This window comes from Lupinus angustifolius, chromosome LG02 (genome assembly GCF_001865875.1).
Source record: "Lupinus angustifolius cultivar Tanjil chromosome LG02, LupAngTanjil_v1.0, whole genome shotgun sequence".
Classification (NCBI taxonomy): domain Eukaryota; kingdom Viridiplantae; phylum Streptophyta; class Magnoliopsida; order Fabales; family Fabaceae; genus Lupinus; species Lupinus angustifolius.
The window spans coordinates 24,056,787-24,079,762 of record NC_032010.1 but is presented as its reverse complement, the minus strand read 5'-3'; the positions used below and the strand labels follow the sequence as shown (position 1 = coordinate 24,079,762).

The following is a 22,976-nucleotide window of genomic DNA, read 5'->3' as shown; positions in this document are numbered from 1 at the left end:
CTGGATCCACAATGGTATATTACTATAGTCTTAAGCATTCAAGACTTGATGAATGTAGAGTGATGTTTTTATCTGTCACATTTGGATGTTTTTATGTGTCTATAATTTGATTTTCTATTTGAAATATGGATTTAATAATGTGATTTGAAGTATTAAATTTACATGTTGTATAGCAATAGATAAAAAATATGGTGAATTGTAGACAAAATCTATAAAAATAGAAACAAAATTAATAATATTGGTATAGAACAAATTCAAACCTTAAGCCTTCATTTGGAAGGGTAGAAATAGAAGAGAAAGAGAGTGAGAGGAGAGAAGTTGAGGAGAAATATCTTCTTTCTCTCATTTGCTTTATGAGAGAGTTTGAGAGAGGAGAGAAAAAAGAAGAGGGTCCCACAAAATCTCTTTCTCCTCCCAAGTGAAGAGAAAATGAGAGGAGAAGAGAGACTCTGATCTATTATCCTAAACTGTGTCTCAAACCATCTTCTGCACTAATAATATTGAAACAAAAAATAAAAAATAATGAACATTTATTTTTTTAATTGACATAAAATATTTTTATTGATGTTCGGCATGATTTGAAACATAATTCGGGACAACAAATCTTTATCCAGTAAAGAGTGGGGAGAAAAATCAATTCTTTCTCTTCTTTTTTTATACAACCAAACAACACTAGAATCCATTCTATTTCTCATCTATTTCTCTCCATATTTCTTTTTATTTTCTTGGCGCATATAGGGTATAGCAAGTATATAAAATATATTATGTGTGCCTTAGTTATGTTTTGTGATACCGGAAACTGAGGACTCTGCGCTCTAAAATTAAGTTGTGGTGTCTCAATATTTAATTATGCCGTCCTGTATTATTTCATCCATAATTGTCAATTATACTTTTTCATATGGCTAACTTGAAATGCCCCATGATTTAGCGTGTACCTATATTATTAAATAAAAAATTGATAATAATTCCTGGTGTTATATGAGATTGAATTTAATATGATTGTGTAAGTGTTTTTTATATTGTCAATAAATTATTTACAATTTATATATTGATTCTAAAAGAAGAGTAATAGAAATCATTAGAGTATCCTGACAATGTAAAAAACTTTACAACAATAACACATAAATTTTAAGCTTTATGAAATATGTTGTGAGATCCACATGTTTGAAAATGTTATCTGACGCACCATAGTTTTATAAAATATTACCACAAAAGTTTTCTCATCCACTCCAATGCATGTAAACATAACACCTGTATCATTTAAATTTATTCAATTTTTCTAAACATATTTCCTTTCTTTAACATTACAGGTTCAATATAGTTTACCATCATGTTTATATTAGCATTGAATTACTACAAAATATGTTTTAGTAAGTATTCTTTGATGACATTTTATTTAGCAAGTTATATAATCACTATTTAATTAAATTCATTAAATATATATTATTAGCTGTGTGAACGCATGAGTCTCGTACTAGTTAAAAAATAAAAAATAATAATCCATGAATAAAATAGAAAGGTACTCTTATTTTCACATAACTAGGACATTATAATATTTATGTAAAGATAATTTTAGTTTTGAATTTGAATTCGATTTTGAATTGATGTGTTGAATGTAGGTTATGAGTGTGGATTATTATGTAAGAACACGGCAAAGATGGTTGACCAGCATAGGCCTATATCAATGGACCCCATCTACCTTTGGCACACCCCAATGGTCCAACCATCTTTGACCCTTCAAATTGAAAGTTGTGCCCATGGCTCCCACCATCTTCTTTACAAATATGAATAAAATAAATAGAGTCGGTGATGAGATATGGTATCTACTTTTTTTAGTACTATTAAAGATATTCTTACATTTTTTATGCTTTTATTTAAAATAAATTTCGTTCACAAGAATAAAATCGACAAAAACTTATCATCTAAGGAGGGGCTATCTCCTTTTATCTCACACACCTCCATTTTATTTATCATTTCATTTCTTTATTGCACTATTTATACAAGTCCCATAGCACTAGTTTCTATCCTTTTCTATAAATACCTATACAACTTGTGATATGATGATGAATTCAGTGAATCAGAATATGAGTTAAGAGTGAAGCAATAAGAAGAGAAAAAGGGTATTAAGAGTAGTAGTTTGCAGGAAGCACCGATTGATTCATTGGATTGAAGCCTATGCTATTAGTGGGGACTCTTTTCTTCTTTATTGTTATTGGAAAATGATATTCTTCTGATACTAATAATAAAGTGACATATATTAGAAAATAATACTTTATTTATTAATCATAATTTTACAAGTGATATAGGTCAATTTCTCGTGAGTATAAAAATTAACATTAAGATATAGTAGAAGGAATCTATTATTATTTGTTGCAAAGAGTGCACGCCAGTAATTGGGAAGCGTAATATGATTCACCTCATATTATTACTTTTCTATGTGTTTGTTGACGCGGGAAATATAATTCTCACTTAATTTCACCCGCGCATTTTGTTAAGCAATTATTACATTTTCCATCTCTATCTTCCTCACTTACGCGCTTCTTTTATTATGGAGTTAGTCATTCAATTAAATATAGATAGATGAATAAAAACGTGAGTTTATACTTGGTCAAGGTTTGAGTACATTAGATATTTATATTCACATAATGTTTTGGTTTAATGTAATGGGATGGGTCAGGTCGGATTTGCACATACCAGAATTCGAATTTGAAATTCAAAACTCAAACCTGAATCTAAACTCAACGTGGTTAAAAATAAAAATATCATCCCAAAAAACCCAAAAATGATAAAGTATTAAGGAAAATCTGATATTATTTTCGTGTAATTTTTCTCAAACATTTCTATTTTCTCTTGTATTATTTCATTTCTTTTATATTTGAAGATCCAAAAGTATACAAAGTAAAATTAGAAATTAAAAACAATTGGCAAACAATAAAAATTTCAATTTTAAATTGAATTACCTTTTTTTGAAGCGGATTCGATTCTTTGCTATACCAAACCCGGGTAAAACCCGAACCCGAACCTAATGATATCGGGTGGGTACTAAGAGTATGATTTTTATTGTCATCCCCTTTCTATGGCTTTTTCAGTCTTCACTTTTTTATACTTTACTCCTCCATCAGGCTATGGATTTTTTTCATTTGTTCCATTCAACATTCGAACTAGGCCAACTATTACTAATTTATCGTGATTCCTTTTTAACTTTTCTGCAACTCAGGCCCAAGGCCCGTTAACATTTTCGGATGTAGTTCAATAAGTTGGGCTTGAGACTCAACCAGTGCCTGCATAATTCGGCCTTTAATATGAAAATGGCTCAAAGGAAAGGGGTTCAAGTTAATACCCAAAACTTAGATTTCATACTTCATTTTTTCAGTTAAATTAATTTCATTGAGGAAGCTCATTGTAAAATATAAGCTCCCTCGTGATTTTTTTTATCTCTGTAAGACTCCATACAGAATGAATCAGAGAATTTTTTTTAAGTAAACAAATTCATAAATGGGCATTAGAGATGCACAAAACATAGTGAATAATTAGATTTTGATATAATTGATGGATAAGATTTGAAGTAATCTTTTTAATCTATTCATAGAATAAGTGAATCCCCTTTTAAAAAAATACACATTGTTTCTCTATTTTGAATACCCAACCTTTTAAAAAATACACATGGTTTCTCTATTTTGATTTTAAAAAAATAATTGGTTTTGTTTAAGTGAAAACTCATGATCAATATTGAGAAAACAACGTTGGGGGTTAGGATTGGGCATTTTATTCCACCAAAACATAGTGACTCAATTAACACCATAAGAACATCTCCACCCCAAATAAAAACTTTATAATTCTATTTGAGTCCTACATTATTTTATAATTTATTACAATTCTCCATTAAATAAGAATAATATTATACTTTTCCCCCACAATAACAAACATTATTTGTATTCTTATTTGATGTCATAACATCTACCTTGTTTCCATAAAATATACCTTTCTTCTCACTTTTAACTAAAAATAATCGATAATTGTTCTTATTTAAAAACAAAAAGTTTGGGCAACCAAATTTGACGTTGTTCAGCAACCAAAGAATTGGAAAATCTTGACAAACAAAATTAAAAATGTCGAACTCACTATCATAGTCGTATGAACGTTTGTCTGGTAGTTCTAACTAACATAGAAGCCATGACATAGTGATAACAACACATAATCCAAATTAAGGGTATGAATCATTCTTACGTGTTTTGCTACATTTTCTTGCAATGCAACAAAACGTACATGTATTAAAGGTAACATAGAATAAGTGGGCAATGAGTAAAACGTAAAGAAGAAACAAAAACTCTTATAAAAAATAAAATTGGGATAATTACAAACCAATGAGTCATAGAAATCGATAATCCCCCAAACTACTCTTTGAATAATTATGATAAAACAAATATATAGTCCAAGTAATGATGCATGTTTCTCAACACGCTACCAAAGAATTGAAACCTAATAACTACCTTCACCTAATCCAACTTCATTTTCGTCCTTTCAATAACCCGTGGGGAATTCGCACTTCCCATACTCTGCAAAACACAGATTCACATACACCATTAAACACTTTTCAATATACAACCAATATCAATTTGTTCATTAAAAAAATAAAAACAAGTGCATGGTTTTATTGAAGAAAAGAAAAAATAAGAGATAGGTGTCACTGGAGTATGGGATGGGTTAAGGCTTAATCTTAATGTGCCCTAAATGTTAGTCGGGTTATTTTTTGAATCCGGACTTGGTCCAATACCTGAAACTAACCTGATTTTTAAATATCGATTGAGTCAATTTCTAAACCTGACCTTAGACCCAACTAAGTATTATACGTACTCATTATTATTATTTATTATAAATATATTTAATTTAATATATAAAATGATATATGTATATATATTTAATGTATATATGATAAAATTTTTAGAGAATCAATAATATTTTCAATCAAAAAAGTGATATTACTTCGTACATATTTGAATACAAATATGATGACTAAGACATTATGAGACGAGGCGGGTTATACTTGGTCTATATCAAAGTCTAAATATTGAATGAGTCTAATTTTTAACCCAAAATCAATCATAAACCCGATGAGACCCGACCTTATTGAAATGAGTGAAAAGTACTTACTAGGAGGATGTGTAACTACGTAGGCAGCACCAGCAAAATAACAGGTACCAGAAGCACGTGAGTTCTTCTGATAGTAACTATTGAAAGCATATGAAGCATGTGCCTCCAAAGTGTTAGGATTATAACACGTGGCACCCTCTTGGATCGGGGTGCAATCAGCTCCACCTTCACCACATGCATAATCAAGTGCACCCTGTAATTTCTCTTTCCCAACATTACCACTCGCTACACACCATGTTTCTCCATTATACGACGTCGTTGAACCATTATTCCCATTCACTGGTACCTGACTCTTCCCTACACCAGACGAATTAACATTCACCTCCGTCAAAGTTAACGGAATATCATACACCTTCTCTTCGCTAGGGTAGAAAAGCCCGTAGTTACGTTCAGATGTGGGCCCGGGCTTCTGGTTCTCGTTAAACAACGCAAACAGAAACACTGTTAGCGTGTCATTGGGCCTTAACGGAGTCCCAGTCTCAGTCAAAACACGTTTAACTAAATTCCCATTATACGACGCCGCATTGTCTTCACCAGCTCCAATTTCATTAGAGTCCCCCTTTGACGGCCAACCGGTTTCCGTAACGGTGATTTTAACGTCGTTGTAATTCAGTGCTGACATGGCAGCATAAACAGCGTCGATTTGAGCATCTAACAAATTCATATAACGTAAACCGTTACCCGAATCAACGACACCAGGGTTTTGTTTAAAGAGTGCGTAATCAAGAGAAATTTGATCCGAGTTATCAGAATAAGCGAAAAAAGGGTAAGCGTTTACCATAAGATAAGAACCGGTTCGGCGAAGGAAATTAAGCATGGGTTCAATAACCGGTTCGACAAGGTCCGGTTTAAATGAACCGGATGAAATTGGGAACGAGGTTTCTAACGCTGATAGTGCAATAGGTGAAGATATTTTAATATCTTTGTCTAAATTGAGTTTCGTTAAAGAAGCGTAGACATTGTTCATGGCTGGGACGAGAAATTTGGTGGTGGTGTTTGAGTTGGCGAAAACTTCGTTACCGACGGCGATGGCTTCGATTTGGGTGGCGGGGTGGAAGGTTGAGATGTTAGCTTTGACCCATGCGTCGGTGAAGGATTGGTCGGCGGCGGCGGAGGAGAGAAGCTCGTTGGGCATTGCTACTACTACTTTGATTCCTGAGTTGGCGAACGCTGTGAGTACATTGGCGTCGGTGTCGTAGAGTTTAACACGGTTGAGACCCTGGTTTTTGAGCAGCTCCACCACCTTTGACGGCGGAGGTAGGTCGTTCGCTACCCTTCCATAGTTTACTCCGATAGAACCACCCGCTTCTGTAAAAACATCAATTAACACATAAACATTTAGAAGCATGTTTATTTTATAACACGAACATGGTTTCATAATATACCTGATAGAGAAGCAGAGAGTGAGATGAGCATAAGGAAAAATGTGAAGGTGAGGGAAGCCATGCAATTGCAATATGTTGAAAATGAAAGTATAGAAATTAATATTTGGTGATGAGAAAGTGTGAAATTTATAGAAGGAATCGATATTATTATTATTACTACGTGTAGTGGGAATGAGGAAGTAAGTGGTGGGGCCACAGTAGAGTTAAAAGGACTCTCACTTTACGCTGTATATGTTCCCACCCACACTATTATAGGACCGTTAGTTAACATTAGCTTTGACAATGTTAACAATTAACGAATAATATGTTTTTTTCTTATCGAAAATATGAGTAAAAATAATTGAGATGATTTTTGTTTTGTATTTTTAAGATGATGGAATATTTATTTTCACATTAAGTATTTGAGTCTTGTTATCTTTCCCTTGAGACTAAGGCTAATAAGAAATTAGAGAGGATGTGGGAGGAAATTTCTAAGGAATTCATTACCCCCTTACCTTCCCCTCACGACCACAGAGTAATATGGATCATTGTTTACTATGTTAAGGAATGTATATTTTTTTATAAAAAAGCTTAGAATTAATGATATATCATTATTTTCTTTAAAAATCTAGATGTGATGTTTAATGGCCTCATAACGAAACAATGATGGTTTTGAAGAGCCAAAGGGTGGCGCTCCAATTATTTTGCTCAAATTGAACGTTGGCCTTGACCCGAGATGTTTTTTTTGTTTTCTACAGGTATACTCGCACTAAAATCAATCTTGTCCGAGCAGGGAATATTCACAATATGTGGGGCTAACTTTTGCAGCGGACATTTTTTATCCGAGATCTTGCTTAAGGGGTTTGGCCAGACATGCTTGATTTTATGTGATTCCATTTTTTTTTCTAGAAAAAAATAAAATGATATATACTAACAGGTTCACATGCCATTATCGTACTGTTGTTTCATCCAATAAGGTTTACTTTTTCCCTTCCAAGCTTTCACCGAGAAAATGTTTTTTTTCTTTGTTCATTCTTCTTTCACTTGTTTAAACTTGAAAATCTTTTTTTCTTTTCTTTTCAAGTAGCAAGTTAAAATATAAAGCTAAGAACGTGAATTAAAAGTTTGTCACAAGGAAACGTGTTCTTTCTTCAAAAGCAGAAAGAATTTGTATAATCTAGCTAAACTCTAAATTCTAACATTCGGTAGCCTAAGTTTGATTACCTAAACGATTTTTTCTTCTCGAATATCAAATATGTCTCCATAATTTTTTTCTAAAATAATATTTGAACATGATAAAATATTAATGTGAGTGAAATTTTCCTAGCTTTGTATTTACTCAAGCTTTTCTTTTATTTTCACTCTGATTTCTGATTTGACACCACTTGTTTTTTGAACTTATATGAGGTACATCAATCCGTGACATACATCCGAATTTTTAACAAATTTATCAGTTCAAAAAATAGAGAACTTAGCTTCCCAAGTTATACTATTTACTTTAAATTAACTTCTTATCCTCAACTCTCATAATCCAAAAAATGGCAATACCTTAATATGGCATATATGCAACTATGGATCTTCTACAATTTTAAAGAAAATAAGGCTAATTTAATCATATTGGCTTTCCCCTTGCAACTTCCAATAACCCAAAATATATAATAACCAATTAATAAAAAGCAGAAGAAATCCAATTTAGTACGTCTCCTCAAGTAATCAGAAGGTGACGAAGCATAATGGGTAAATAAATTTTTTTATAGCTAAGAGTAACTCTTCATTCTTATGAGTAAGAAACTAATCTTTTTTAATTTGTGTGTCTGTCCCTCCTAACATCATTTATATAAATCAAGCATTTAACTTTTGATCTAGTTCGATTCTAGGATCTAGTATGTCTTATACACCAACGCCTCATTGATAAACTTCATTAACATGAAATCAAAGGAAGCCGAGTGACTTGTACAATTAAAGTGCAATTCATTAATTGAGTGGTTACAACTTACAAGTTAGTGATGCAGACATGAGAGCTAAGATTATAACCTAAGTGTCAATTTGTGCGGGGTGACTTGTTCTCCTCATTTTGTTTTGCACACATCAACATAGTATTTATGTTATTTTACTAAGAATAATTAATATTTCCGTCCCTTATATTTTTCGACCTCACAATAATCTCAATTCAGGAAATGTTATGTTCATTACAGTCACAACTGAGAAGCACTTAGAAAACACAATGGTTCTATCAAACCTTCAAAGGTTTTCAAAGATGTATTAATTCTTTTTAGAGTAGCATGTATGGTGTGCAGAGGGAATATACATGAATGTATTGGGAATAATAGCCATAACACAATTATAGAATTATAGTTGTACCATAAATTGTCAGAAATTCTAACAGGATGATTCTACTCTTAGCTAAAAATGCACTGATCAAAACAGAGGGAATATACATACATAAATGAATGAGTCTTTTCTTAACAAATCTTGATTAAAAAACTCAGGACCCTTTCATTATATATGTTGATACTTGATAGCCTGCATGACACATTTTAGTTCTCATCTGAAACCATCCTTCTCTTGTCACAAAATGTCATCAAAAATGTAAAACATGTTCTCAAAAAGGATTTGGGTTCTTCTGTTTCCCTTTCACATTGTCCCTCAAACTCATCTTGGCATTGGTTATTTTCATTGCTAATCTCACTCACTCTTTCATTATGGATCTCATCACAAGAAATAACCTCAATCTCTGCACTAGCACTAGCACTAGCACTAGCACTAGCACTAGTACTAGCAGTGCAATCACCTATTCTTTTGTGCCAAGTTTCAAAGTCTTGCTTACACAATAAACGCCAACCACAATCCCTTATTCCTACAACACCATCTTCCTCTTGAGGACTAAGTGGAGCACCATTCAATGTAGTTTCATTCTTACAATACATTGTCAATTGAAGCTTTTGGTTCAATCCCCCTCTTAAATGCCGCCAACAACTGAAGTCAGTGAAAGGAAAAAATGCAATGAAAAGCTTACTATTATCACTTCCATCATAAAACTTGAAAAATGTACTTTTTGTGTACCCTTCATATTCAGGAGATTTAAAATACCAATAAATGGAACGTAAACACATTGATTGAGGTAACAATTCTTGCAACACAAGGCACACAGCAATTCCTGACCAGTCAGGAGAATCATCATGACGAATCTCCATTGTTATTGATATACTTTTATTACAGATCGATTGTACCGAGTCTTCACAATGATACCTTCTGTTGAGAAACCATGATGGAATTTCATCCCCATGCATAAGAAAGATAAAATCTGCACCAAGATTTGGTGTGCTGTAATTCTGCAACAAACCAAACATGTTTAGTTATTCAAATTGCAAACCACCTCATGTGATGCAGCCACAACCGCATCATGTGTGACATCGAATCACAATGACACGGCTGCATCGGGTGGAAATACAATCATATTGGACAGCATCTGGGCCGCGTTAGGCCATAATGCAACCGCAAAAGGTCGCATCAATTTCAATTTTGTTTTACTCACAAAATAATTCACACCGCAACAACTGTACTCAGCATCCTAAGAGCTGGAATGAACCGCAATGACAGTAAACACGATTCCAATCGCGACCCCAACTTAAAACAGCGAACATAAGATTTGTGAGGTGATAAGTTATTAATTGTCACAGTTGCAGTTTTGGAGTCTCTGCAACGGCATTACGAATTTACTGTCACAATTGTGACTGCATGACCGTTTTTTCTCACAGTTTCTCATAATTGTGGTAAACGCAACGTAACCATGACTGCAGAACATCGTAAAGTAATGAAGAGATAAAAGTAAGGGAATACCTGGAAGTGATGTGATGCAAAGAGATTCCACAGTTGCTGGTCTAATAAAGGTCTCATAGAATAACAATGTGTTGCAAAAAATTGACGTAGTTTTGGTGGAATCTGTGGTAGAGACTGAAGCCAAAAGCAGTAACTCAAGTTAAGTTGTTCTAGCTTTAAAAGATTAGACATGCATCCAACAGGAAGGTTAACAAAATGATTTCCCATTAGATTCAACTTCCACAACGACGACAAGCAATTAAAATCACTAGTGATCGATTCGTCGTGGAGATTACAGAAAGCTAAGTCCAATTCTGTCAATAGGGAGAGACCTGAGAATGATGGAGGCAGTGGAAGGGGTAAGGTAGATGAGATGGAATATGTTCCTTTGCATCTTTGGAATGATAATGTTTTGAGATTCTTGAACTCATTAATGTATGATGGTATTTCGGTTATAGCAGTTGCACCAGCATGAAGCTCTTCCAAATGCACATGTTCATTCAGATTTTCTGGGAACCTTTGTATTTGTGAGCAAAGTGAAATGTCGAGAATTCGAAAGGACTTCAAATAACACATGGTACTTGGGAACGAAACCAAATTTTCGCAACCCTTTAAGTTCAAATCAGAAAGACTAGTTAAGAAGCCAAGTGATGGAGGTAATTCTGCTATAGCAGTATTCTCTAAGTGAAGCATTGATGGCTTTGCATATTTTCATCAAATTCAGGGAGATTTTCAAGTTTTATGCAGCCAGTTAAAATCAATGTCTCTAGTGAATTCATCCACAATTTACTTGGCAGGGTCATTAGATTCTTGCAACCTGTGAAATCCACTTTGACAAGCTTCTTATGGTTTCCAAAAGATTCATGAACCTGATCTAAACTTACACAACCTTCCAGGATCAATGATTCTAGATTTGGAATTCTATCAAACTCTGGAGTTGTAGTAAGATCTTTGGAGTGGCGCAGATCCATGACCCTCAACTTTCCTAAAACCTGATCAAAGCAGAGGAATTTTATGTCAACCAAAGGTTAGTTTTCTTATGCTTAAATATGTTTTTATTATCAATGCTGATTTTAGTCCCTCAAGTTATTTTGCTTAGTTTTTAGTCCATACTTTAATTGATCGTTTTGGTTTCGGTCGTTGTCAATAATGCGTAAACACCACAACTGAACATGACACCAGTTAGTATGACATGTATCATATCTTCATGCTACTCATATTATCACTATGGCTAAGCATTTTTCTTGTAAATCATGTGCCTATACATTAATATACCTGAGAGTGTGGAATGAGATTTACCTGTGTGTTATTCCAAAGTTGTGACAGTTTGCTACAAGGCAACATAAGACTCACAAGTTCATTTGATTGAGCAATGTGTGGCAGAGCATTCATAGCATATCCCTCCCAAACAAGAACTTTCAATGCACTAGGAAGAGATCTTAGACCATGTAAAAGATGCACATTTTGTAGCACAAGTAACCTAAGACCTTTCATCTCGGCGAAGCAATTTTCGTCCCAATCTGCCTGATATGGTTTTGGCGAGGTGAAAACTATCCCTTGAATTTCTTTTCCTCCCTAATGATTTACATAAATGAGCATGTGAGTAATGTTATAATATAAAATAGACATAAGTTATATATATAAGACCTATAAAACCCAGGCACATACCTCATTTTCTCCCATTACTTTATCAATATCCTTCTGAGACCATAACCTACTGCGTTTGCCAGCATCGTCATAAGATTCATCCAACACCATAGTCTTGCCCAATTGGACAAGCATATCGTGCATTCGAATACGTGTCTTATTATAACTTACCAGTGATTTCTCAAGAAGCATATTGAGTCCAAGAATTGAATTAAGACCACGATCTTTCAAGAATGTTCTCAACATATTCTCTTCCATATTGTTGAAAAAACATGCAATATCTAGAAATATAGCTCTATCTCCCTTTCTCAATCCATCATAACTTATTTGAAGTGTCTTGAGAATAACATCACCATCTCCTACATTTTGTTCCATCCTATTTAAAGCATCTTGCCATTCAAAAACACTCCTTTCACAAAGAAATGAACCCATCACTTCAAGTGCTAAAGGAAGCCCTCCACAAAGGTTACATATACCTTTGGAAATATCCAAAAAACCATCTTCAGGTTGATCATTATGAAATGCATTTACACATAAGAGCTTAAGTGATTCATCACTACTTAACATTTCAATATCATAGTTTTTGAATAGTCTTTTTGGTGTTAGCAAATGCTTATCTCTAGTGGTTACAATTACTCTGCTTCCTTTACCAAACCACTCATGTTTTCCAACTAAATTGTCTAGTTGTCTTTTATCACTAACATCATCAAGGACAATAAGAACTTTCATATGACTTAAAAAGTGTCTTATTTTCTCTCTCCCTTCATATTCATTTTTTATTTCAATGAGAGGAGAAAGAAGTTCTTTTTGTAAATGAGCTAAACCATATTTCTCAGAAACCTCTCTAACATTTGCAATAAAGCAACTAGTTTCAAATTCATCTCTGATCCCTTCATAGACAACACTAGCAAGAGTTGTTTTACCTACTCCACCCATGCCCCATATTCCAACAAAACAAACATCATCCTCTAATCCCATCTCTAAAAGTGATTTCATCTCTGCAACTTTTGAACCAATTCCAACTAAACCATCAAAGCTAAAAGACAATCTTCGAAGTAATTTTGCACAAACTGTTTCAGCAATGTTTTCAATGAGTTCTGTTTCATAACTGCATGAAAGCAATAATCTTAGAATTTGAGTTCATTAGACTTGAAAAGATCATTGCATAAAGGGATAGATTATAAAGAGCTATGACAAATTTAAACACACTTTACTATAAAACTATAAACACACGTAAAATGAAAAGACATGCACACAATCCTTCATTGTAACTACGTAATTTGCAAATATAAATTTCAGGATTATTCTAAAATTTCTACAAGTTTCCCCAAATACTAATCTTCAAAGAAAATACTCACTATCAAGTATGCAGAATTTGTTATTTAAAATGAAAAGAAAAAAAAACTAAGTCAACCCATGCTTCACACACATGTTGACCAAGTCAACACAGTACTGTCAGCCATCAAAATGGATAAGTATTTCGATATCGATGTTCTTACATTATAATAAGAATACAAAACATATAACTGAATAATGAGACGGCATGGTTGATGGTCTGCTTTCATACAAAATCATAAAATAAAAATTCATCTATTTTCTTAACTTGTCTTGCAAGGATGATAAAATTTCCATTTCATCATACCAATAATAATTCATCTCTTATAGTTGTCATATATGTTTGGTAAACACCCACCCTTGAAAATAAATGAAGATTTAAGCATACAAACAAGAGGAGAGATCAACTTACTCCTCATCGTAGCCTTCAATTCTAGATAAAATCTAATGGTTTGAATTAGTAAATAGATCTAAATCTAATGTTTAAAAAACTTATTATTGGAGTAACTAGATCGAGACTGTAGAAACCTTACCAATTAATGGAACTTAGGCCAGCTAAGTCAGCAACTTGAGTTAAAGCACCTCGCCAATTCTGCACTTGTTGTTTATCATCCTTAAATCTTCTCTCGTGTATCTTGAATGCTTCAGCAAAACTACCCTTCTGGCGTTTTACATCAGAAGGTTCAACACCATAAAATATAGGCAAAACATGTTGACCCAAGTTGTTTTTAGATTCAAGTATTTTCTTGAGTTCTTTCAAACACCATGTTGAAGAAGCATAGTTTTGAGATAGAATCACTATTGCACACAAGGATTCCTCAATTGCTTTGAAAAGTTCTTCTGAAATAAGTTCTCCTCTTTCAAGTCCTTCTTTGTCTCTGAAAGTAACTATACCTTTATTCTTCAAACCATTGTATAAATGGTCTGTGAAGCCAAAACGTGTGTCTGCTCCTCTAAAACTCAAGAAAACTTCATACTTCCATTTCCTTAGTGGAGTTGAGTTAGTTGATGGAGAAGCAACACTAAGTGCCATTGGAAGTTATCAAGTGTTGGTGTGGTTCTCACTCATGATAGATTAAGCTTTTGTTGTATATGTAGAAAAGTAAGCTGAAACCAGCATTGTAATAATTTTACACCTTTTGGATAAATGTTATCCAATTATTAGATTTTTTTATCCAATTTTACCGAGCTGGGAACATCCACAGGTACGTGAAGCTAACTCTCCCAACTTTTTCCATCCACAAGACTGGAACCTGAGTTTTTGCTTAAGGAGAATTAAACATGTACCACTTGAACCAACGCCCGTTGGTTATCCAATTATTAGATGGGAAAAGATGTATAATATTTTCTAAGGAAATTAATGTAAAAAACTGCATAGTTGCCATCAATAACTGGAGGAAATCACTGTAAAAATTGATGGAAAAAATGATAAGTAAATTTAAATGTTAAATGAGCACAATACATAAAAATTAAAATTGTAATAATTTCTCATATCTTATATATTATCCCCCACTCTCTCCCAAAGAACTCTACAAATATGCTATAAAATAATGTTTTCAAAGTTCAAACCGAATATGTGTTTTCTTCTTGGACCAATGATGACATGATATCACAGAATAATTAAATTAAACGTACAATAATGCCTTCTCGATATAAATAATAAATAAATATAAATTTATGTATTTAAGTATAAATAATAAATAAATGTCTTATTCTCCGTTGAAATTTGAGTCCTGGTTGAAGACAAAAGTCTCTTGTTTTAATATTTAAATTTGAGTCCTGGTTGATTTAAATGAAGAATCTATCATTGCTTCTAGAATGATTGCACTATCTATTATTGGTCTATTATTATGCAATGAGTCAAGATTTTTTACTGTAAATGGTAAGTATGATTTATAAAGTGTTTACTGTTTATAAAGTGTTTATTGTTTGTTATTAATTTTGAGAGTCTTCACAATCACATTAGGATTAAAGTTCAACCACATATTCTCACAATTATTCAAAATTACGATAAATGTAATGTAATTATAATTTAAAATATTGGGTGTGATTTAGTAGAATAGGGAAGAATTTAATTACAAAAGTGAAATAAAAATGAATACTCATTGTATATTAAAAGAATTTAATTGTGTATTATTTTTACAATAAATTATAGGTTCTTGCCCCACACATAGTGTAGAGTGCAAGCCCTTGTTGTGCTTCATCATTATTAGATCTTTGATTATGCATGACATTGCCTAAAGTTATATAGGATGTTCAAATAATAAACTACACAGATTTCCATACATAGGAAATGACACTAAGTAACTGAGTCTTATCAATTATTGGACTATTGATCTCCACTTGTATTATTGGTACCACTGTTGTTTGGATGTGACCTTCCAATAATAGATGTTATAGCAGCAACAAGAGCTGATGTGAAATTAGGGTCTGCAGTGATAGCAGCAGTAGCTGCATTAACTGTGTCAGTAAATGATGAAAGTGGATTTAGGAGATTAAGATGGTCCCTTTGTTGCTGTGATGAGGAACTTGTAGCACTTTGTTGAGTAAGATCTAATGTGATAGTTGGAAATGGAGCTGAGCAAGAGAGAGTAACCATGTTGTTGTGTGAATAAGGAAGTGCAGCACTTTCTAATATGCTTGGATTAATTAGGCCATCAGAGCTTGGCATTGATCCTGAAAGAAGCATTGATGCTGCTGCAGATGTTGTTGAAGCCATTGCCTTTGCAGTTGGAGGGAGTGGATGGTTATGTTGCCCTTCATATGTAGTCATCAACACACTTCTGTCTTCACCACACCTTTGTACCTATAAACAAATTACACAAATCCATGAATAATACACAAATACGAGTACAAATCGACTAAGCGATAAATGATAAATATGATTGGATCATGATAGTGAGGCCACTCTATCATTAAGTTTCATATGTTGATAAAAGTTAATTCGATCTTTTAAATAGATATCATATTCACTTGTTTATTATTTGTGCCAATAATTAATTATTACTCTTAGGGTTCACCAGCAATAAAATATACTCGTAAGATGATTATGAAGTCTTCCTTTTCCCTTGTCTCCCCTCCAAAACTGAACTTGCAAACGAGTCTATCAACCAACTGTTCCTGATTTTAAATTCTTGGTATGAATAGTTTTTTTTATATAAGATCATATCAATAGTTCCACCATGGAAGAATGTATAATATGATTGAATGTATACTTGTTTTCTTACTGGACAACCAGTACTCATGGTGCAACGATAATAAGCTCGCGGACATGGATTCCCTTTTGCCATCTTTTGCCCATACTTTCTCCATTGGCATCCATCTGCTATCTGTTATCAAATTAATATGATCCAAAATATTATTACCGTAGCTGTGATTTAATTATATATACCACATAAATTCATTTTGCAATTGCCAATTTCATTACACAAGAAAGCTATATATGCAACATCACATACATAAATTACAATCCTTTTCATTACAATATATATATATACCACATAGATATATATATGTCATATTATTATTACAAAATCTTTTGTTTTGTTATTTTTTTATCTTACTCATTTTAATGAAATTAAAGAAGAGTAATCCAATATTGTATCAAACTCCAGCCTAATAGGGCTCTAGAGAAAATGTGATTGTAGTCTCTCATCTTTTCAAATAAATTATTTTTAAGATTTAAAGATATAACCTTTAGATCACAAGATAAGTAACTTTAGGATCATGCAAAGTTATGGAGTTAAAATATTACAAGAAATCTTTCTTCATATCCTGATATTGAATACAATACACCAATCTGATATATTCTCTTAAGTCTTCTTCTGACATATCTACCAAACATTTAGTTTCTTGCACTTCAAAAGACTGATTTGTCAATCATATATATATATATATATATATATATATATTTAAGCATACAAACAAGAGGAGAGATCAACTTACTCCTCATCGTAGCCTTCAATTCTAGATAAAATCTAATGGTTTGAATTAGTAAATAGATCTAAATCTAATGTTTAAAAAACTTATTATTGGAGTAACTAGATCGAGACTGTAGAAACCTTACCAATTAATGGAACTTAGGCCAGCTAAGTCAGCAACTTGAGTTAAAGCACCTCGCCAATTCTGCACTTGTTGTTTATCATCCTTAAATCTTCTCTCGTGTATCTTGAATGCTTCAGCAAAACTACCCTTCTGGCGTTTTACATCAGAAGGTTCAACACCATAAAATATAGGCAAAACATGTTGACCCAAGTTGTTTTTAGATTCAAGTATTTTCTTGAGTTCTTTCAAACACCATGTTGAAGAAGCATAGTTTTGAGATAGAATCACTATTGCACACAAGGATTCCTCAATTGCTTTGAAAAGTTCTTCTGAAATAAGTTCTCCTCTTTCAAGTCCTTCTTTGTCTCTGAAAGTAACTATACCTTTATTCTTCAAACCATTGTATAAATGGTCTGTGAAGCCAAAACGTGTGTCTGCTCCTCTAAAACTCAAGAAAACTTCATACTTCCATTTCCTTAGTGGAGTTGAGTTAGTTGATGGAGAAGCAACACTAAGTGCCATTGGAAGTTATCAAGTGTTGGTGTGGTTCTCACTCATGATAGATTAAGCTTTTGTTGTATATGTAGAAAAGTAAGCTGAAACCAGCATTGTAATAATTTTACACCTTTTGGATAAATGTTATCCAATTATTAGATTTTTTTATCCAATTTTACCGAGCTGGGAACATCCACAGGTACGTGAAGCTAACTCTCCCAACTTTTTCCATCCACAAGACTGGAACCTGAGTTTTTGCTTAAGGAGAATTAAACATGTACCACTTGAACCAACGCCCGTTGGTTATCCAATTATTAGATGGGAAAAGATGTATAATATTTTCTAAGGAAATTAATGTAAAAAACTGCATAGTTGCCATCAATAACTGGAGGAAATCACTGTAAAAATTGATGGAAAAAATGATAAGTAAATTTAAATGTTAAATGAGCACAATACATAAAAATTAAAATTGTAATAATTTCTCATATCTTATATATTATCCCCCACTCTCTCCCAAAGAACTCTACAAATATGCTATAAAATAATGTTTTCAAAGTTCAAACCGAATATGTGTTTTCTTCTTGGACCAATGATGACATGATATCACAGAATAATTAAATTAAACGTACAATAATGCCTTCTCGATATAAATAATAAATAAATATAAATTTATGTATTTAAGTATAAATAATAAATAAATGTCTTATTCTCCGTTGAAATTTGAGTCCTGGTTGAAGACAAAAGTCTCTTGTTTTAATATTTAAATTTGAGTCCTGGTTGATTTAAATGAAGAATCTATCATTGCTTCTAGAATGATTGCACTATCTATTATTGGTCTATTATTATGCAATGAGTCAAGATTTTTTACTGTAAATGGTAAGTATGATTTATAAAGTGTTTACTGTTTATAAAGTGTTTATTGTTTGTTATTAATTTTGAGAGTCTTCACAATCACATTAGGATTAAAGTTCAACCACATATTCTCACAATTATTCAAAATTACGATAAATGTAATGTAATTATAATTTAAAATATTGGGTGTGATTTAGTAGAATAGGGAAGAATTTAATTACAAAAGTGAAATAAAAATGAATACTCATTGTATATTAAAAGAATTTAATTGTGTATTATTTTTACAATAAATTATAGGTTCTTGCCCCACACATAGTGTAGAGTGCAAGCCCTTGTTGTGCTTCATCATTATTAGATCTTTGATTATGCATGACATTGCCTAAAGTTATATAGGATGTTCAAATAATAAACTACACAGATTTCCATACATAGGAAATGACACTAAGTAACTGAGTCTTATCAATTATTGGACTATTGATCTCCACTTGTATTATTGGTACCACTGTTGTTTGGATGTGACCTTCCAATAATAGATGTTATAGCAGCAACAAGAGCTGATGTGAAATTAGGGTCTGCAGTGATAGCAGCAGTAGCTGCATTAACTGTGTCAGTAAATGATGAAAGTGGATTTAGGAGATTAAGATGGTCCCTTTGTTGCTGTGATGAGGAACTTGTAGCACTTTGTTGAGTAAGATCTAATGTGATAGTTGGAAATGGAGCTGAGCAAGAGAGAGTAACCATGTTGTTGTGTGAATAAGGAAGTGCAGCACTTTCTAATATGCTTGGATTAATTAGGCCATCAGAGCTTGGCATTGATCCTGAAAGAAGCATTGATGCTGCTGCAGATGTTGTTGAAGCCATTGCCTTTGCAGTTGGAGGGAGTGGATGGTTATGTTGCCCTTCATATGTAGTCATCAACACACTTCTGTCTTCACCACACCTTTGTACCTATAAACAAATTACACAAATCCATGAATAATACACAAATACGAGTACAAATCGACTAAGCGATAAATGATAAATATGATTGGATCATGATAGTGAGGCCACTCTATCATTAAGTTTCATATGTTGATAAAAGTTAATTCGATCTTTTAAATAGATATCATATTCACTTGTTTATTATTTGTGCCAATAATTAATTATTACTCTTAGGGTTCACCAGCAATAAAATATACTCGTAAGATGATTATGAAGTCTTCCTTTTCCCTTGTCTCCCCTCCAAAACTGAACTTGCAAACGAGTCTATCAACCAACTGTTCCTGATTTTAAATTCTTGGTATGAATAGTTTTTTTTATATAAGATCATATCAATAGTTCCACCATGGAAGAATGTATAATATGATTGAATGTATACTTGTTTTCTTACTGGACAACCAGTACTCATGGTGCAACGATAATAAGCTCGCGGACATGGATTCCCTTTTGCCATCTTTTGCCCATACTTTCTCCATTGGCATCCATCTGCTATCTGTTATCAAATTAATATGATCCAAAATATTATTACCGTAGCTGTGATTTAATTATATATACCACATAAATTCATTTTGCAATTGCCAATTTCATTACACAAGAAAGCTATATATGCAACATCACATACATAAATTACAATCCTTTTCATTACAATATATATATATACCACATAGATATATATATGTCATATTATTATTACAAAATCTTTTGTTTTGTTATTTTTTTATCTTACTCATTTTAATGAAATTAAAGAAGAGTAATCCAATATTGTATCAAACTCCAGCCTAATAGGGCTCTAGAGAAAATGTGATTGTAGTCTCTCATCTTTTCAAATAAATTATTTTTAAGATTTAAAGATATAACCTTTAGATCACAAGATAAGTAACTTTAGGATCATGCAAAGTTATGGAGTTAAAATATTACAAGAAATCTTTCTTCATATCCTGATATTGAATACAATACACCAATCTGATATATTCTCTTAAGTCTTCTTCTGACATATCTACCAAACATTTAGTTTCTTGCACTTCAAAAGACTGATTTGTCAATCATATATATATATATATATATATATATATATGTATCGGTAAGTGTTCCAATACTAATGTTTTCTATATATTTAGTCCAGTGTCTATGTTCTAGGAGCACATAGTTCATAGTTTAGTTTACTAACCATTGAAGATTCTGATCTTGCTCGAACTGATACACGAGCTTTCTTGATGATTGACATGGTTTCAGATGGTTGATCAACATTATGATCCATTAAAGAATTCAACCTAGGAACTTTATTAGAGAGCCAACCTAATTGGAATTCTTGGTCACTTGGGCTCTCCTCCATTATTCTTGCTTTGGAATTATTATCCTTATTTGGTTCCAAGACAATATTGTCTCTTTTGGTGCAAATCTGATGAACAGTCTTGTTCTCCATCAATTCAACCACACTTTTGCATTCTCTTTGCATGCTTCCCTCCAAAGATTGTTGAAAAGGTTTATCCCTTCCAGAAAAACCACCCATCTCTAAAAATGGCCTTGGAACTCTACATTCTCTCTTACCCTTTTCCTCTATGACTTGGTCACCCTACAAAAGCCAAATTAAAACCACTACAGAATATTATTCACCTTTGGATAACAAATGCCGTTTTTCTTAAGATAAAATTAATAATTTGTGTGGGGTAAGATGTTAAAACCTTTTTACATTTTGAACTCATGATCATCATCTATTATTTAAGAGTTAAAGATCATTTACTATAAACTGCAATCCATTGAATGCTGTACTTAAAGTGTAATTTTACATTGTCAAATACACACTCATTAAACTCATCTTTTAATTATTTGAAATTCATAATAAGTTTGATTAAGGAGAAAATAACATTATTAGTGATTATTCAAATCACATCTAACACCTTAATTGTTGTTTCAATTATAAACTCATACCACTACATATTTTGATGATGATATTTCTGTTATTCTGAGAATTAAAAAAACAATACCCCATGGCTATGTTGTGTCTGCATCATCTTGATAAATTGCATGTGTAGGGTATTGTAGTCATTGTTGACCTGATCAACCAGCTCTCTCAAACGTAGATTTTCAGCATTCATATCGTGCATTTCAGCTAGCAATGCAGCAAGCTATATGTATATCCAGAGAAAACAAAATATGGTGTTAAATATGCTGCATGTTAAATAAAAACTAGAGCAATATAATGATATATGAAAAAAGAACATTACATAGTACAGTAGAGTTTGCACATGCACAAATAAACCTACCTCATTTCTCTCATCATCCTTATCTTCCTTTATTGATCTTTTGCCACCAGTATTCTTCGTTAGAAGATCTAAGCTAGTCTATAAATTAACAAGGTGAAGAAAATAAGATTTACTCATAATTATTGTTAAGGAATCATAAAAAAGTCTAAGGAACTATCCATATGCAGTTAGAAATGAAGAGACAAAGAAAAGAAACTGAATATATACTTATATATATTGTGGCTATATTTGTTATTCTCCAAAAATGCATATGAGAAGCGTCCTATTATAGGGCTAGTATAGAATTATGTAAATGATCATAACCATAAATCAAATCTTAATATAATTACATCATCAAATCAGATGAAATTTATATATGAAAATGAATAAAAGTTTGCTTACATCTACATTAACCTCTATATGGTGCACCATTTGATCATCATCATCATCACCATGATCATCTTGGCTCTTTTTCTTATTCTCAGCGAAGAAATCCATCTCATCCAAGACTAGTCGTTTATCACTAAACGACATGATTGATGAATTAGAATGTGAGGTAGTAGACTCATCAGCCATAGCAATGGCATAATTCCATGTAGCAGACATGTTTTTTTTATACAATTAAGCTTGTATTTGTGTATTGGCTTTGTACATATATAATACACAGTATATAACTGTGGTAGGGGAAGAAGAAAGTGATTATATATCAGTATATCAAAGTGTAACAAATGGTTTTAATTTAAAAGAAGTGAATGGAGAGAAAGAGAGAGAAGATAGAAGTCAGAGATAGAGAGATGCAATGGACTCGGCAACAAAAAGGGTTTTGACTAAGACCAAATATTATATCACAAATTAATTAAACAACAAACTTATAAATATTCAGAACTGAGGTAAGATGGTGCGTAAGTTCCCACATGGCATTTTGTCTATAAGCTACATATATAAATAATTACTTGATAATGATAGGTGATTCAGATATCTTTTGTCGTAAAAAGTGTATCATTTTATGTGTCGATGTTTATAATTGGTTAAAAAAATACTTATTATT

At 32.5% G+C, this 22,976-nt stretch overlaps 4 protein-coding genes across 10 annotated transcripts; all 4 read right to left on the bottom strand.

Annotated features, from left to right (window-relative positions):
* LOC109342086 (glucan endo-1,3-beta-glucosidase 13-like) lies at positions 4,311-6,637 on the bottom strand. The gene is made up of 3 exons (XM_019580092.1): positions 6,537-6,637; positions 5,152-6,459; positions 4,311-4,556 (listed from the first exon to the last, which is right to left on the bottom strand). Exons 1-3 carry the CDS (start codon positions 6,595-6,597, stop codon positions 4,522-4,524), a joined length of 1,404 nt encoding a protein of 467 aa, XP_019435637.1. The 5' UTR covers positions 6,598-6,637; the 3' UTR covers positions 4,311-4,521.
* LOC109328521 (TMV resistance protein N-like) lies at positions 10,912-17,970 on the bottom strand. The gene is made up of 8 exons (XM_019562026.1): positions 17,383-17,970; positions 16,620-16,686; positions 15,675-16,122; positions 15,480-15,553; positions 13,850-14,355; positions 12,003-13,089; positions 11,634-11,909; positions 10,912-11,326 (listed from the first exon to the last, which is right to left on the bottom strand). Exons 1-8 carry the CDS (start codon positions 17,880-17,882, stop codon positions 11,015-11,017), a joined length of 3,270 nt encoding a protein of 1,089 aa, XP_019417571.1. The 5' UTR covers positions 17,883-17,970; the 3' UTR covers positions 10,912-11,014.
* On the bottom strand, positions 15,437-16,668 carry LOC109342083 (probable WRKY transcription factor 31). Of its 3 annotated transcripts, XM_019580085.1 has the most exons (3): positions 16,532-16,666; positions 15,625-16,122; positions 15,448-15,584 (listed from the first exon to the last, which is right to left on the bottom strand). In XM_019580085.1, exons 1-2 carry the CDS (start codon positions 16,604-16,606, stop codon positions 15,646-15,648), a joined length of 552 nt encoding a protein of 183 aa, XP_019435630.1. In that variant the 5' UTR covers positions 16,607-16,666; the 3' UTR covers positions 15,448-15,584; positions 15,625-15,645. The 3 variants fall into 3 exon arrangements, with proteins under 3 accessions (XP_019435631.1, XP_019435630.1, XP_019435629.1); XM_019580086.1 differs by having other exon boundaries at positions 15,437-16,122; positions 16,544-16,668; XM_019580084.1 differs by having other exon boundaries at positions 15,448-16,122.
* LOC109342082 (probable WRKY transcription factor 31) lies at positions 18,991-22,729 on the bottom strand. Of its 5 annotated transcripts, none has more exons than XM_019580083.1 (7): positions 22,331-22,722; positions 21,950-22,027; positions 21,671-21,811; positions 21,204-21,228; positions 20,854-21,083; positions 20,065-20,178; positions 18,997-19,655 (listed from the first exon to the last, which is right to left on the bottom strand). In XM_019580083.1, exons 1-7 carry the CDS (start codon positions 22,532-22,534, stop codon positions 19,179-19,181), a joined length of 1,269 nt encoding a protein of 422 aa, XP_019435628.1. In that variant the 5' UTR covers positions 22,535-22,722; the 3' UTR covers positions 18,997-19,178. The 5 variants fall into 5 exon arrangements, with proteins under 5 accessions (XP_019435626.1, XP_019435627.1, XP_019435628.1 ...); XM_019580080.1 differs by having other exon boundaries at positions 18,998-19,117; positions 19,158-19,655; positions 20,854-21,258; XM_019580081.1 differs by having other exon boundaries at positions 18,991-19,655; positions 20,077-20,178; positions 20,854-21,258; positions 22,331-22,729.